The sequence below is a fragment of the Myotis daubentonii genome, chromosome 8 (assembly GCF_963259705.1).
Source record: "Myotis daubentonii chromosome 8, mMyoDau2.1, whole genome shotgun sequence".
Taxonomy (NCBI): domain Eukaryota; kingdom Metazoa; phylum Chordata; class Mammalia; order Chiroptera; family Vespertilionidae; genus Myotis; species Myotis daubentonii.
In genome coordinates this window covers 34,109,066-34,124,752 of record NC_081847.1, presented here as the reverse complement: position 1 = coordinate 34,124,752, position 15,687 = coordinate 34,109,066, and the positions used below count along the sequence as shown (strand labels likewise).

General features: G+C 55.8%; 1 protein-coding gene across 3 annotated transcripts in view; it reads right to left on the bottom strand.

Moving 5' to 3' along the window:
- The window catches only part of HM13 (histocompatibility minor 13), a 38,185-nt gene that overhangs the window by 1,119 nt on the left and 21,379 nt on the right, over positions 1 to 15,687 (bottom strand). Inside the window, exons 5-12 of one of the 3 annotated variants that reach the window (XR_009454060.1) lie at positions 14,974 to 15,059; positions 14,769 to 14,894; positions 14,025 to 14,082; positions 11,000 to 11,083; positions 8,088 to 8,124; positions 6,155 to 6,257; positions 2,027 to 2,112; positions 129 to 331 (exon numbers count right to left, since the gene is read on the bottom strand). Coding sequence is in view for 2 of the 3 variants with exons in the window: in XM_059705829.1 (XP_059561812.1) it covers positions 185 to 331; positions 2,027 to 2,112; positions 6,155 to 6,257; positions 8,088 to 8,124; positions 11,000 to 11,083; positions 14,025 to 14,082; positions 14,769 to 14,894; positions 14,974 to 15,059 (727 nt within the window). In the remaining variant the exon portion in view is untranslated. The remainder of the gene's footprint in view (positions 1 to 128; positions 332 to 2,026; positions 2,113 to 6,154; positions 6,258 to 8,087; positions 8,125 to 10,999; positions 11,084 to 14,024; positions 14,083 to 14,768; positions 14,895 to 14,973; positions 15,060 to 15,687) is intronic. The other 2 variants (XM_059705829.1, XM_059705830.1) reach the window with 2 other exon arrangements.

Here is a 15,687-nt window from a genome sequence, read left to right as displayed (position 1 = left end):
GGTTCGGGCTGCCCGGTCCCTGGCCCCACAGCTGGGTGCAGGGACTGCCTGATGGCTGTGGAGGAGCAGCCTCCGGCCCCTGGCAATGCTCCCTACCCCACTCACTGGGGCTGGGGTGTCTGCCCTACCTTGGGCCCTGGGGCAGTGGGGGGAAGCGGGCAGGTGGGCACCCGCTGGGCATTACATGGCGCTGGGATTCTGCGGGCGCCGGCGGTGAGGGCCAGCTAGCTTCTGCTGCATGGAGTCGGCCAGACTGGCTGGGGAGCCCGAGATGGTGGGGAAGTGGGTGAGCCTCGGGGTATGAGGCAGGATTTCCGCTGAGGACTCGTAGCTGTGAGAGACAGACAGACAGAAAAGAGAGATGGCGAGGAAAAGACTAGCGGAGGACAGAGCCTTCTCTTCCCAGGAGCAGCGAGCACAACTGTGTCTTTCTTTTACCTCCCTCTGCACGTTCAGCTTCTCTGGACAGAAGCCGCTATTACTTGGAGAATAAAAAAGAAAAATGTACTGATACAAGGGGATACTAGACGTCCACGGGCTGGTGGAAACAATTCTCAGATCTGCTGCTGGGTGAAAAATCAAGATGCAGGTGCTCCGAGAATGCCACCATCTGTGCAGGAACACGTACCCGTACTTGCTCTAAGGTGCAAGGGTGTCTGAGTGTAGACACACTGTGACAGAGCTGGCCTGTGGGGTGTCTGGGGCATTGAGGGTGTTGTCCCTCTCAGTCAGGGAATTTTGTTACCTATTGGAAAGTAAATGAATGAATGAAAAAAAGGGGGGCATAACAATAAAGTGAAAAGTAAAACAAAGGATAAGGTGGAGAATTAGGGAGAGAGTTGGACAGAAAGAGAAGAGAGAGACCACCTACTTTTCCACCTCAATCTAAGAACCTCCTGTGGGGTGGGGCTGGGAAGGGAGGGCTGGATGCCTCTGTGTGGAACATTTAGGGAAATCAAGTCCAATGAGTGAAGGGGCCCCTCTGTTCTAGCTGGGGGCGTTCAGAGCTTGACTCCATGAGGGTACAACAGGACTGGGACCGGAGAGGTTACCCAAGGGGTGGGTGGGGGCTGAGACTGGACAAGAGCCAGAGGATGAGGGCAGGTGTTCTGCTCAGAGGTCAGGTCCCACCTCTGCCCCCAAAGCACCCTGATCTGTTCCCAAGTTCACCTGCAGTCTTGTCTCAAGAGTCCATAGACTTTACCAGAACAAGAGATAAGAGCAGGCAGGCTGGAGCCTGGGGCTTCTAGGCAGGGCAGGTACGGGGGAGGGGTGAGTCACAGGCTCCCTTGGAGGCAGCCAGGTGCACAGAAGGCCCTGGCAGGCGCTCGAGGGACAACGTAGAGGCTGGCAGGTGGAGCTGGGTGGAAGGCCCGAGTGGGCAGCTCCGATCGCAGCTGGCAGCTATTTCTGGGTCCCTGGCAGGCGGGGTCAGTGGTGCTGAGGAGCAGACACCTGTTGGAGTCACGCAGGCCTGGGGGTGTGGGTGGGGCTGTGCATGGGCCTGGCTGGTGTGCAGATGTGACTGAGAACCCAGCTAGCTGTGGGTGACAGCTACAGGGGCGGCTGAACGGGGACTGACACTTGACTTCTAATCTGGGGTACTTGCCACCACACGGCAGCCTCCCTAATAGTCCTATGTGACGACCGAGGCCCGGGGAGGGGAAGGACATGCCCAGAGTCACACGGTGGCACAGCACAGGTGGCACGGCACAGTCCGTGGGAACTCAGGACTCCTGACAGTGAGGCAGCCTGGGGGGGAAATCCTACACCAGCCAGTCCCTTCTCACGAGCAGCTGGCCTTTGGCTGTGGGAGCTGTCTGGAGAGCCCCGAGGCCTGCCCTCTCCTGGCTCCGGCCCACAGAAAGGCTCTTGCGGTGCCCACAGGCCAGGCACCCACCTGCTGGTGGAAAGGGCGAGGGGTGGGGCTGGTGGTGGGAACAATGTTCCCCTGGAGACGTGTACAAACAGCTCCACTGGCTGCCTGCAGGTGCACCTGTGCAAACGTCTGCTCCCTGCCCCTTACCTGAACATCTCTGTCACTTCTCCCTTAGCCAGTGCCACCAGGACAGGAAAGCCGATGCAGGCGGGGACCAAGTACAGGAGGGCAGGCTGCAAGAGGATATAGGCTGTGAGGCAATGCTGGGCAGGATACCTTCTCAGGGCCACGCACCCTTTCCTTGGCATGACAGGGACAGCTACTGCCCAGGTTCACAGAGCCAGTCAGTGTCTGGGCCTAAATCTGGGCTCCTGACTCCTGGACTAGGGCGGCTCCTCCCTAGGAGGGAAGGCAAGAAACTCAAGTACGCAGGGCTCGAAGGGTGCCCGGAGCCTGGCTGACAGCATCCCAATCACCTAGGACTTTAAGTTCAAACATGTAACCTCTTGGTTGGTCCTATTTCCAGAGGCCCTCCTTCCCTAGGTTTAATGAAATTAATTAAATATTTAATTAATATAATTAAACAATCAAATAGTATATTTAATATGTATAATTAGCCCTAACCAGTTTGGCTCAGTGGATAGAGCGTCGGCCTGTGGACTGAAAGGTCCCAGGTTCGATTCCGGTCAAGGGCATGGGCCTTGGTTGCGGGCACATCCCCAGTAGGGGGTGTGCAGGAGGCAGCTGATTGCTGTTTCTCTTTCATCGATGTTTCTAACTCTCTATTCCTCTCCCTTCCTCTCTGTAAAAAATCAATAAAATATATTTTAAAAAATGTATAATTAAATCCTCACTTGAGGATATGTTTTTATTGATTTTAGAGAGAGAAGAAAGGAGAGGGAGAGAAAGATCGATGTGAGAGAAAAACATTGCTTGGTTGCCTCCCGGATGCACCCTGACTAGGAATCGAACCCGCAACCCTTGAGTACAGGGACAACGTCCCAACCACCCGAGCCGCTGGCCAGGGCCTAGGGGTTTGCATTTTGGGCACATGCTCCAGGAGACGCTGCTTCAGTAACAAGATGATGACGGTGACACAGCTGCTGTGGGCGAGCACTTGCTGTGGCCTGTACTGAGACTCCAGGGGAACCTGGGTTGGAAGATGACAATTATTCTAAGAGCCCTTGTTCATGGAACACCTACTGTGCACACTGAACTCAGGCCTCCCAGCCCATCTCCTCATCCCCTGTGAGTGTCCGCCTGGGCATAGAAGGCTGATGCTTTGGGAGGAGGGGGGGGGACAGTCGAGGCCTCAGAGGTCTAAATAGTAAACGGGGACTGAGTATTGGGCATACTAGACACTCAAGCCATTCTTTCCCCTGCAGCATCTGAAAGTTGGATGTCATTCTACTGTTCAACTCCCCATGGCCCGCTATGCTCCCTTCTTCCTTCTCCACCTTCGCCTGCCCTGTCCCACTCCGGCCACACTGGCCTCATTCCAGTCCTCACCATCACCTCCAGCCTCAGGACCTCTGTGTGTATAGCTGCTGCTCTTCCCCCTTTGCCTAGATCTCTCCTTCAGTGCTCAGCTCAGCTGTTACCTCCACGGGGAAGCCTTCCCTCGCATGGTCAGGTCCTCCTGTTGGACACTCTCAGGGGCCCCTGGAGTCTCCACAGCTGCCTGCTCATGGCTGGATTGCTGGCACCCAGAAGAGGCCCTGGCAAGTACTAAGCAAATGGTGTCTTCCTGGATGCTCACAGTTAGGAGGTGCTGGGAGATGACTGGGTGAGGGAACATCCTTTCTAAAACCAAGCCGGCCCCTCACCAGAGAACAGGGCTCCACAGCCTTGGGAGTCTGACCTTCAGACCATTTTTTGGCAACCTTCATGGGTGGGCTGCGAACCACACACACTTCACAATTACATTATCCTTGAATCTAATAACACCATAAATATTAGGATCTGAGTTTTATAGACGATGCTACTGAGGTTCAGACGGAAGCAATGACTTGCCCAAGTTAACACAGGTGTCTATGAGAGGGTGAGCTTGGATTTGAACCTGGGAAGCTGAGCTTCTCCCACTGTAGCAGGTCTCTGCTATGAGCTAGGCTTTGGGCCAAGAGCAATAGAAATCACAATGACAAAGGTCTACGCCAGAACGTGTGAGGCAGCTAAAGCAGGACTCAGAGCCGACGGGAGTGGCTCCTTTGGGAGGCAGGGAGTTCGAGATTATCAGGAGAACAAGCCTACTATTTCCTTTCCTCTCAAGGCACCAGGGAACCTCTCCAAATAGTCAGTGCTGAAGAGGCTAGATGTACAAGCAGCTCAGGGCGGTGAGCAGGGGTTAGGACTCCTGGCTTTTCATCCATCTTGGCTTTGCTATGTGACCACAGCTAAACCACACCCCTCTCTCTGTACAATGAGGTCACCGATCATCTCCAAGGGCCTTTCTAGAAGGCGCCTAGACCCATGGCTTAGTGTGGCTTTTTGGTAGCGGTTCAGTGGGTTGAAGACGGCATAGGCAGAGGACACCCCTACCTAGGGGACCGCTGGCATTGGGACTGCCTGTGTCTGGGAGAGAGAGAGAGAGACTCACAGAACAGGCCCCTTATGTCCTGGATCCCTTTCTCAAGATTTTTAGGGCGATGCCCACATGGATGACTGGGGAGAACGGCTGGGCTGCTGCTGGGGAGTAGTACAGGCCTGGGCCTAGGGGACAAAAGTCCAGGGTTCCAGCTGGGGCCCAGCTTGACTTGCTGTGTGACCCAGGAAAGTCGTCTTTTCTGTCTGGGCTACAGTGTCCCCCACAAAGAGAAGAACACGTCTCCTGCCTCTGCTCAGCTGTGTGAGAGCTCCCAATGGAATCCTCTAGCCAAGGCAGAAGGCAAGCCTGCCACCTGGTGGCCGCCGGCGGAATGGCTCTGGGCTTGGAATCTAAGGTCTGAGAGCAGAAGAGACACCCAAGCTCCTTCCCCAATCCAGGTTCAATCACTCTCTGCAGCCTCCTTGCCAAGAGTAGGTCACTCTCAGCTTGACTGACCCGAGGCTGTTTAGAGCAGAAGAGATGAGAGATGGCTCTGCACTGGGTCTGGGTTTCTTCACCTACGGGGTAGAGGGCCGTGGCCCTTCTGTATAACAATACTAGTATCTACTTCACGCACACTGTAGATACTAAATACTGTAACAGTTAAACAAGTGAATGAGCGAAAGGGTTTAGAGTGCCTGGCACAGAGTAACTGCTCAACAAAGTTCCTGGCTGGTGCCCAGGAGGGCCAGGGAGGCGGGGAACAGCAATGACAGCTAGTACAATGTGGGCCAGGCAGGATTCTGAGCACGTTACTCATATTAACTCATTTAACTTCAAGCAACTCCAAGGCGGCTACTACTATTTACCCCCGTTTTGTTTTTATCCACCTATGAGGAAAATCAAGAATAAGTTCAGCAACCTGCCGGCGTCCCACAACCACAGAGGGTGGGTTCTAGACCTCCATCAGGGCTCCCTTAGCTCCTTTCCACACTGCCCTTCCCAGAGCCTGGGGCTGAGCCTGGGCTTGGTGTCCCCGTGACACAGGTTTGAATCTCAGCTCCCCCACATACTTGCCGTCTGGCACCTGAACTCGTTTCGTCTGTTCACAATGAACCTCGGGCAGTGCCGAGAAGAGCCGGGCACACAGAAGTGCTCCGTTTCCAGTAAAGAGCAATTCTGTCTGCTTGCATTGTCTCCCCCTCTTCAGGGCACACTGACAATGGCTCCAGCTCCCACCCCACCCTGGTTCACTCTGTGGCAACTCAGTACCCATTTTGGTGGGACAAAGAGGCAGAGCCTGGCCAGCTTGGGGAGTGAGGGAGGGGACCCCCAATACCCTATCACTCATCTGGCAGGGCGGGCACTGGGCTGACACACCCAACATGCACCCCAACCCCATTCTTCTGTCTCCCTGCTACTGAGGCTGAGTCACACCCACTCTCAGACTCCCTGCAGCTGGGGCCACGTGACATGGATCTGGTCCATGAGATGTGGGCAAGTCTTCTGGGAAGGTTCTGGGGAAGGTGTTGCCCTTCTGATGAAGGCAAACAGGTTTTTCCTCCTCCTGACCACCAATGTGTGTGCTGCCTGAAGCAGAGGCAAGAACCACGAGTGAAAGGTGGAGAATCAGACACGCTTGCTCTGACAGCAATGGCTACCGCCCACCTCTGTATACGACAAGTACCCCCTATGACGGCCCTGTTACCTGCGTGAAGCATTCCCGATACACTGAGGGCAGCCCTGCTCACCTGGGCGTGCTTAAAGATGTGCATGATGAAGATGGTAAGGCCCAGGCCGAAGATATAGGCCGCAAAGCTGGTGTAGAAGTAGGTGTGGGTGTTCTTCTTCAAGCTTCGGGAAAGGACGGAAGGAGGGAGTGTTAGATGCAGCATCCCTCTGAGAGAGGAGCTGGGAAGACCCTGGAGGCGTTGGGGTGGCTGAGAGCTCTGGGCTAGGACAGTCCAGAAGTGGGCACACACGCTGGAACTGCTCCAACTGTGTCTTTGGACAAGCCACTTTCCTTCTCTCAGCCTCAGTCTACTCATCTGCAAAATGGGGATCTACCTACCACAATCCATCTCCCTGATGGTTGTGAATATCAAATGCTATAGGACAGTGGCTTAAGATTCTAGCCGGCACAAAAATCACCTGGAAACCTGGTAAAAAAAAAAAAACACACCACAAGAGTTCTAGGTCCAATGACCAGGGAGTCTGATCTAATAGGTCTGGGGCAAGGTCCTGGAATCAGCATTTTGAAAAACCCAGGGGAATCTGATACAGGTGGGCCATGCTTTTAGAGAAACTGTAAAGCTATTTTAAGTGCAGGGCACATAATAATTCAGTTCCCTGTTGTGAGTAATAGATGCTGCCTGCATAGATAAAATGCCAGTGGCTTCCTGGAGGTGATTCATTCAAGATCAGCTTCAGAACAGCTGAATCACAAGCAGCCTGGCATTGCCATGACATGACTTTCCTTTCCAATGCCAGCTTGTGACCTCTGCATGTCACCAGCACTTGGGACAAGGCCTGGTAACGTCTGCGAAATGAACGAGAACTTCTGACCCCCTTCTCTCCTTGCCTTGGCGGCTTCTAAGCCTTGAGCTGCGAGTAAATTGACAGCCACTCTGTTTGGAGGCCTGGGGAGCAACTGACTCCCTTTGGGAATGTTACACAAACTCTGGAACCAGCTCTATTGGGCTTATCCTCAAGTCCAGGCTAGGAGATCTGAGGATGCTGGCAGCTGAATGTGCGTCTCCAGCAAACAGTCCAGGGACTTTTGTGGGTTTCTCTTTATGTCACCTCTGAACAGCCAAGAGTGGCTGGCTGACACAGACGTGCCCCAACTTACAAACTGGCCCTTTCCAAAGGCTGGCTGTAAGTCTGTGGTGGCACTACACAAACAGCCAGATGTATGCGAGTGGGGAAGGTTAAGTTTCGCATGCAAACTGGATTTCAGTGACGCTGGTACTGAGTTTCTCATGACCACTGTTAACACAATTACTGCTTTTGCAATATTGGGTATAAAGCACCTCAAAATTAAGGGTACACACTGCAAGCTCCCCCCTGGGTGACCGAATGCCACCTGCTGGCCAGGGGCAGTATTAACTCAAGCGCGACCTTCCCTGTGCTTTAACTGGTGACTCAAGCTGGCCCTTTCCTCCCCCTGTGCTCCCTTCCTACAATGGACTGAAAAAGTCTGAGAAGGTGAGGGTGGGGACAGCCGGAGCAGCTGGGCCATGGCGACCTGCCCCAGGCTGATAAGAAACTCGAGGGCTGACTGCAGCTAGATCTTCCTGGGAGCTCCCGAGGTCAGACTGTGCTCAGCGCTCTCCAGATCTGCGATCCTGAGGCAGAAACTTGTTCACCACTAACCTAAGGATGAAGAACCTTAGCTTTAAAGGTCAGGCCACTTGCCAAAGTCCCAGCAGGAGAAAGCACTATGGGTTTAAATCCTTTGGCCTGTGATACTTAACTTTTTTTTTTTTGTCACAGGTTCTTTGAACACTTAGAACCTCAAAATGCAAAATGCAGATAAAATCAGAACTGCTCCAGCTGCTGGGGGGATGGAGGGTCTGGTCCCCTGAGGTCCCGTCTCTGGGCTCCTGGAAGGCAGTGGAGAACCCCGCTAGGGGAAGGCCCCTCACTCACGGAGCTGGATGGTTAGGGTCCTAAGGTGCTTACCTGATGTCAAAACGCAGCAGCAAGGCAATGAAGATTCCTGTCGGGAGGAAGCCAGGGTTAGGCAGTGGCGGGGAAGCCAGCACCTCAGAGCTGGAGCCCTTTGGCTTGGCCAGGGAGGAACTAACACATAACTGGGTCCCCGACCTGGTGTCCCGTCACAGAGCGATCACTGGGACGCAGGGAGTGGCCAATACGCCAACTGCCAGCAGAAATCCTGTCTCCCTGCCATCAGGCCACCTAGAACCACGAGAAGGCCCAGGACTTGGCTTTGGCTGGGACCACACGGACCTGGCACCTCGAGCTCCGTGCTGCGCCACACTGGCTCCTGCGCCCAATGTTCATCGAGGGCTGCTAGAACCAGGCACCACAGGCAACAGGAGGGTAAGCAAACCACTGCACCCGAGTTCAGCCAGGGGACACGGGGTACACACTCTGCTCGCCCAGAACCAGAGCCGATGTAAGATCAGAACAGTGAGAGGGCGCGTCCTGCCCCAGGGAAGGTGTATCAAGATGAGACCCAGGCTCAGGGGAGGGTGGTGGTGGTGGTGGTGGGGGTGGAGTTCTTTGAGGAAGTGACATTTGCCAGGGAGAGGGGACAACATGTGCAAAGATCCTGAGGAAAGAAGGCTCAGGGGCTGTGGCAGAGGTCAAGGACAGCAGTAAGGCTGCAGCCCAGAGCAGGAGATGCAGGGGACAGACCAGCCATGCAGGGCCCAGGGGCATGAGGAGCTGGGTCTCTATGCTGAGCAAGGAAGCACACTGGAGAGTTCCAAGTGGGAGAACAACGAAGCATATTTAGAAAAAGGCCCTGCGCCGGCTGCAGGGAGAGGAGAAGCAAGGAGATCACGGGAGGCTCCGTGGGAACTCAGGCGAGGATGGGGAGCTCTGTCCATCCACTGAGCTTCCATTTGTACTTTAAAACCCATCCCAGACACCCTGAAGTCCCAGGACACACGGCCCAGCCTCTGCATGCTGAACACACCCCACACCAGCCTGTCTGTCTCCCTGACCGGTCTTCGGGCTCAGACAGGGCAAGGGTTGAATCTCATTTAGTTGAGAGCAACCTCTCAGGAACCAAAACATTCTTTGTTGATCAGAGGCACCGACCGACAACATATATTTAACTTTAAAGAGGGAATGAGCTGGTCCCCATTTGTAGACTGTGAGTAGGGAGTTGGTGGGTAGAGAGCAAACGCTGCCTTTCTGTAAGCAAAGTGGGGACCTCAGTGCCCCCTGGCGGCCGGGTTCTGCAACTGTTCCCCAACTGAACCGGGGTCAGAGCTTTGCCAAGAGCTTTCACTACTCCTAATGCATCTGGTCCTCAAAACAATCCAGCGACCTGCTCTTTGACTGTCACCGGGCTCTGTGGGTCCAATCGGCTCCCGTTACTGTGACTGCTGAAAGGCAGGTACCTGTGGGCACACACAGAAACGCCGAGATGGCCCTCCCGTGCGGGCCGCACGCCCAGATTACAGCCAGCACGGACACTGGGGAAGTCCGTGTGGGAGCCCGTGAAGGCCATGCTGCCGTGAGCTGAGTGCGCGCCGGACTCAGTTCTCTAAGGGAGCTGCCTCGTCCCGGGGGGGACGTCTCCCTGCCTCACAGCACTGCCCGTTGTGGAGACACCTGGGTTCAAGACCCCCCCCCCGCCCCCCCCGCCCCCTGCTCCCAAGCCATAGGCAAGACTCCCCGAACCAAAATTTCATTGGTAAAATGAAAACGCCTTCTATCTCATCGGGCTGCTGGAGCAGCAAAGGCAATGAATGAAAAGCACGGAGCACAGTGCTTGAGAAACGACAGCTGCTGTGATGGTCTCACTGCTGCAATGACTGTTTTAACAGCAGCCCTGACGGTGTCACCGATTCTGCTGTCAGACAGAGCTGGTCTCAGCCCCAGCCCTGTTGCTGGCTAGTGTGTGAAGTAGGGGAGCCCCCTCACTTCCCTCATTGGCCTGAGAGAGAAAGCCGCTGCCCCGCCGACAGATGTGTCACAAAATGAAAGTATCACCACAGAAGTACCTGTGCATCCCAGGTTACCAGCACTGCTATTACTCTCCGCAGTGGAAAATAAATAGGCTTTTAATTTGTTGCAAACTTTTCTCGTATTAAGCACTGGGATACTTCTAACCCCCCGGGACTAGGAGAACAAGTATGCCGTTTGGCTGTCACCAGGCCCAGATCTGCAGACACACATCCAGACCTTAGCCGCTACCCCTGCCCTCAGAATGGCAGCTCAGCTTTGCCCACAGTCTCTTTCTTTTTTGTTGCTGTTAACCCTCACCCAAGATATTTCCCCCATTTTTAGAGTGGAAGGGAAGGGAGGTGGGGAGGGAGAGGGCGAGGGAGACAGAGAAACATAAATGTGACAGAGACGCGTTGATCCGTTGCCTCCCACATGTGCCCCGACCAGGGCCAGGGATTGAACCTGCAACCCAGGTTCGTGCCATTGACCAGGAATTGAACCCTCAACCCTTCAGTGAGGGGGCTGATGCTCTAACCATTGAGCAACACAGGCATGTTCTGCCTGGAGCCCTCCCAGCGCCTCTGTAATGCCTGCAAACACTGGTGAGGGGAGTGTGATGTGTGGGTGTGTGAGGGGTCAGCTCCTTTCACGACTGTCATGAAATGTGCCTTTCCGTGCACTCCAGTCTGTCACACACGCCTATTTCTGTAGTTCCTGAGTGACATCCGCCCACCAAGCCAGCTCAGTGAGGACGCTCTTGGCCCTGCTGTCCCTCCAGTGCCCAGCCAGGGCCTGGCACCCGCCTGGTGCTCGATCATGTGTGTGGGGTGGATTCCTTCACCAAGCCCTGAGCTGAATCACCTTTCTCCTCTTTCCCACTGGGGAAGGCTGCCTGTTTCACAGCGTTCCTCCCCGGTCCAGGGAGCCCTCCCCTCCCCCCGCCCGGTCACCTGGGATGACGATGTCACCGAGTCCCAGCATGGCGAAGTTGTTTGCTTCGAGGCCCCTCTCCAGCAGGTCCTGGGGAAACACCACTGTAGGGGAGGCAGGGAGGCGAGGAGTTGGTGCTGGCCCAGCTCACCGACTCCCAGCCCACCTCTGCTGTGGGAAGCTCACACACCTGCATTCTGGGTTGGGGGTGGGGGGCGGAGGGGGTGGGGATGAGAGGATGCTGACGGGCTGATGGGCAATGTCTTTATCTGAGACCACAGCTGGTCAGAGCAGGGAAGACTCTAGGATCCTCTGGTCAAAGGCCTAATGCCCTCACGGAGTCACACAGCAATGGAACCCTTGGTTAAATGGGACTGACCCTAGGCCAAGCAGATAAAAGAGCCCACGCAGTGCTGAGATGTGACAGGCTTTCCGTCTCACTGCGACCGGGCAGGGGCAGTGGGGTTTTTGTTCTAAAGCAGGGGAACCTGGGCTCTAGGCTCTACGGCATCTGCTGAGGGAGAAAAGGTCACACGCCCACACACTCTTTGCTGAAAGCCTCACTCAGAAATCCCTCTGCGGGCTTCTCTGGATAAACAGACTGAGACACGCCCCCTCCCCCCATGTCCAGCTATGGCTAGAGGCGGCTGTAACTGGATTTTATCCTCAGGCCTTGAGAGCAGAGCAGTTAGGCGTGAGCTTCAGGGTCAGAATCCTGGCTCTGATGTGTGACTTTGCACAGGTTACCTAACGGCTCTCTGCCTTAGTTTCCTCACCTGTGAAATGGGCGTGACAACAGAACTGAGTCCATAGGGTTGTGGAGAGAATTAGATGATTGGCACATTGTTAACTGCTACCTCATGCCTTCTTTACTAACCCAGTCCTGACTTTGGGTGGGGCAACCTTTCCAGGTGATGGATCAAGTGTGTGCTGTAAGGCCAAGATGATCAGGACAATCCTGGTCCTTGAATTCCCGACTTCCCTTGCTGCTGAGGGAGGCGGGGGTGGGGGCCGGGAGGTCAAGTGACCCAGCTCTGGGCAATGATCCATAGGCAGAGGCACGCTGGGGGTTGTGGGTAAGCTTGTGCTCCCCTGATAAACGTACAGACGCCCTTCCCTCCCTGCGGACTTCGTCCTGCTTTGAACGCAGTTATGATGATGTACAGATCTCCCCATTCAATCTCAGTCCTGGTACCATCCAATTCTGAGTGGCAGATGTGGAAACCAGGGCCCACAAAGGGGCAGTCTCTTCCCTAAGGTCTCACAGCGAGCATCCGTCAGATCTGGGATTCAAGTCCAGGCAGCCTGACTTCAGCATATGTGCAGGCAACCCTCTGCGATACTGCCTCTGAGCGCCACTCCCAGCAGAGGAGGAGCCGGCCGTCCCCAGCCAGAAAACCAGACTCTAAGCACCAGAGACCAAACAGGATAGCCGTACCCCCGCTCAACTGTCATATTTCCCCTACTGAGCAGTGTCCAAGTCCCTGGCATGATATCCTTGCCTTCCCCAAATCTGGCCTCTTTCCTGCTGCTCCCCTAACACATCACACTCGCTCCCAGGGCCCTCCATGCAGTTCCTGTCTCCAGCCCTTCGCTGAAGCTGTGCTCACCAACCTTGCAAATGCCCACACTGCCCCTGCATGCCTGGTAAAGGCACATTCCTCCTTCATGATGCAGGAAATCCTTTCCCGACACTTTGGCTGGTTCATCCATCAAAGCATGTGGGGAGCTTCTCTGGGGAACGTCCCCACTGGACACCCTTGGTTCTGGAAGGCTGCTAACTAAAATACCTCCAGGAGAGCAGTGGCCTGTCCCCCTGACCCTCCATCTCCCCAGCAGGAGTGCCTGGCTCAGGGGCCAGGGCAGGCTGCATACATTTACTCAAGTTAAAGCTGGGAGATACTGGTTTTCCTCGGGTCCCTGAGCTGGGACCAGGGCATTGAGGAGCAGTGTGTGGCCATGCTTCCTGCTCTGGCTCATGGAGATGTCCTGTCTGCAGTAGTGGAGAATGACTGTGGGAAAGACAGCTCTTAATTGACTCTCTGAGGCCGGCTTCACCCTGACTGCGGAGCCAATGCTTCCATGGAGCCCTCACTGTTCGTGCCTTCCCAGCGGCACCCTCCCCTGCACCTGCTGTCATGCCTGGCGCAGCCCCCAGTGTGGGTCTCCTGACCCCGGAGGTGACTCTTGAGCAGTCTAAGGCTTAAACTCTAAGCTAACCATGCTTTCTCTTATCCCCCTTGCTGATGACTGGTTTGGATTTGGGCCTGTGACCCAATTCTGGCCAGTGAAATATAAGGGAAGCTGCAGGGCCGATTTGGGGAAAACATTCCTCTTTGATGAAGGAGAGACAAAATTCCCCCTTTCTGCCTCTGCACATGGCTGTGTGGGGGATCCACACTGGGAACTGTGGCAGCCTCCTTGGGACCATGAAGGGATGAGCTTAAGGGACAGGCGGGCATGCTGAGAACGGTGGGGAGGGAGGACTGAAGTCACCTGGCTCTTGGCGACTCCACCGGGGTCATTAACCCAACCCCGAGGCGCTCTCCCACTGGGCTTGCTATAGTGAGCATTAACAAAATGTCCACATTGTTTAATGATGCTTGTAGCTGGATTTTCTAATATTTATAAATGATGGATACAGGAAGAACACGACCAGGCAGTGTGAGACACATGGGAGATGGTGCCCAACTGCTGGCATTAAAGGGGTCAGTGAGGAGCTGCAGGTCTCTGGAGTGCCCCTGCGTGCCCGCCACAGGTGCGTGAGACCCCTCTCTATGCTGGCTTCCACTCCAGCCCACCCCACAGCACACTGCACTGTGAGCAAGTGCCTAGAGGCCAGGGTTTGGGCAGGTGGCTGGGTGTGAACACGGCCAGATGAACCAATGACGACAAGGAAAGGAGGCTGGAGACGCAGGAGAGCTTGGAGGAAGACCAGGTGTGTGGGGAGAGCTAACAGACAGGAATGACCAGAACAGGGACCCCAGGGGGAAGGGTCACTCGGGTGGGGGCAAAGGGGCTCCCCATGTGGGGGTGGTCACTTACATTTTATTGGTGCTTCAAAGGACCTGGCCACTGTCACCATTACATTGGTGCCAAATACCTAGAAGGAGAAGAAAGGCGCCTAGAAGGGGGTGGGGGCCGGGAGGGACAGAATGGCTGACCCCAGGCGCCTTGATGTCCTGCTGAGATCTGCAGGGAGAGGACAGGGAGCTGGGAGGGGCTCCAGAGCAGATGTGAAGTTGAGCAGGTGGTCCCCAAAACTGGCCCTGGGGACACTTCAGGGGGTTCTGGTTCTGGGCATTTCAAAGGTGTTGGAAAAGGGCCTGTGACGTCCCTGGCCAGGCACCCTGTTGGTCCAGGGCTCTGCCCTTCCAAGAGATGCCCCTGCAGTCTCACCCACTTAAGAGAAGCGGCTGCCTGAGGCTGGAGAGAGGGCACCTGCACGAGGCTGCCCACGACCCCACAGCAATGCCTCTCGGTGTGAGTGTGGCAGGTCTCAGCCCAGGGATGTGTGTAGCCAGAGCGTTTGGTCAACAGCAGCCTCTGCTTCACACATCAGTGCCCGTGCCAGGCCCATTGATCAGCATTAACTACCCCTGCCAGGGCCACCGTGAGAAAGAGACGAGTGGGCTGCAGGCACCGGGACCTGCTCTCTCCTCTGTCATGGATGAAGGCAGCCGAGCCCAGAGGGACCTTCGCTGGGGCCTCGACTTCCAGGCCACAGCTGCTGCCCTCCGTCAGATGACCGCTGCCCAGGCCAGAGAGAGGGGAGCAGGGAGAGCTTACCCAGAAGACATCGTAGATGAAGAGGCCGCCTAGCAGGATGCAGCCGGTGCTGACGTTGTTCAGGTGCAGGAGCTCCACCCCGTTAAGGGAGAAGGCCAAGCCGAAGAGGTTGTTGGCAATCCAGTGCTGGGGGAAGGTGGGAGTGAGACCAGTTCGTGTGCCCCCCTGCCCCCCACGAACCTCATTTCAGGCCCTGGCTACTTACTTTCCTCAGCAGGTACCAGACGCCAACGATGCTGCTCAGGCCCAGGCACACCAGGTCCTTGGTGTCAAACTCATAATTGATGATCTCTGGGCAGAGAGGCCGGGTAAGTCCACTCCCCGGGGGCGGGGCTGCCCCTCCCCCTGTCAGCCCCTGGACGGAGGAGGGCATGGCTGTGGGCACTGTCACAGGCTCAAGGGAGCCACCCCCAGTCTCTCCATTTTCCTAGAGGGGGAATGGAGGCTCAGAGAGCACAGGCCTGCCTGGCCTGGCGTGGGGCCAATGGGAGGCGGCCGGAGCACAGGTCACACTTGTAGGTGGGTGACCCTGGGGGAGGCCGTTCCCTTTCTGAGCTTCAGGTTCCTTATCTGTAAAATGAGGATCACATCACCTCCCTGATAGGCTGCTGTGGGGAGCACGTGAGATGGCCCTTACGGAGCTCCCAGCACGGTGCCGGGCACAGTGGGAGGCCAATCAATGCCAGCTGCCACAGCCCAGGCCTTCAGCAAGGTCCCGTTCCTTCAGGAACCTTCCTATTTTGCCGCCAAAGGAATCAGGAAGGTTGCTGGCAGCCCTACGTCACTGGCAGAGGAGGAAGGAAGTAAGAGAGGGCGCCTGGAGGAAAAGCAAGAGGGAGTCCCCGAGTCGGCTCCCGTGGGGAGCCCTGTGGCAGAGGCAGTCTCCTCACCGGGAAGCCCAGGGCCGCAGAGCACAGCC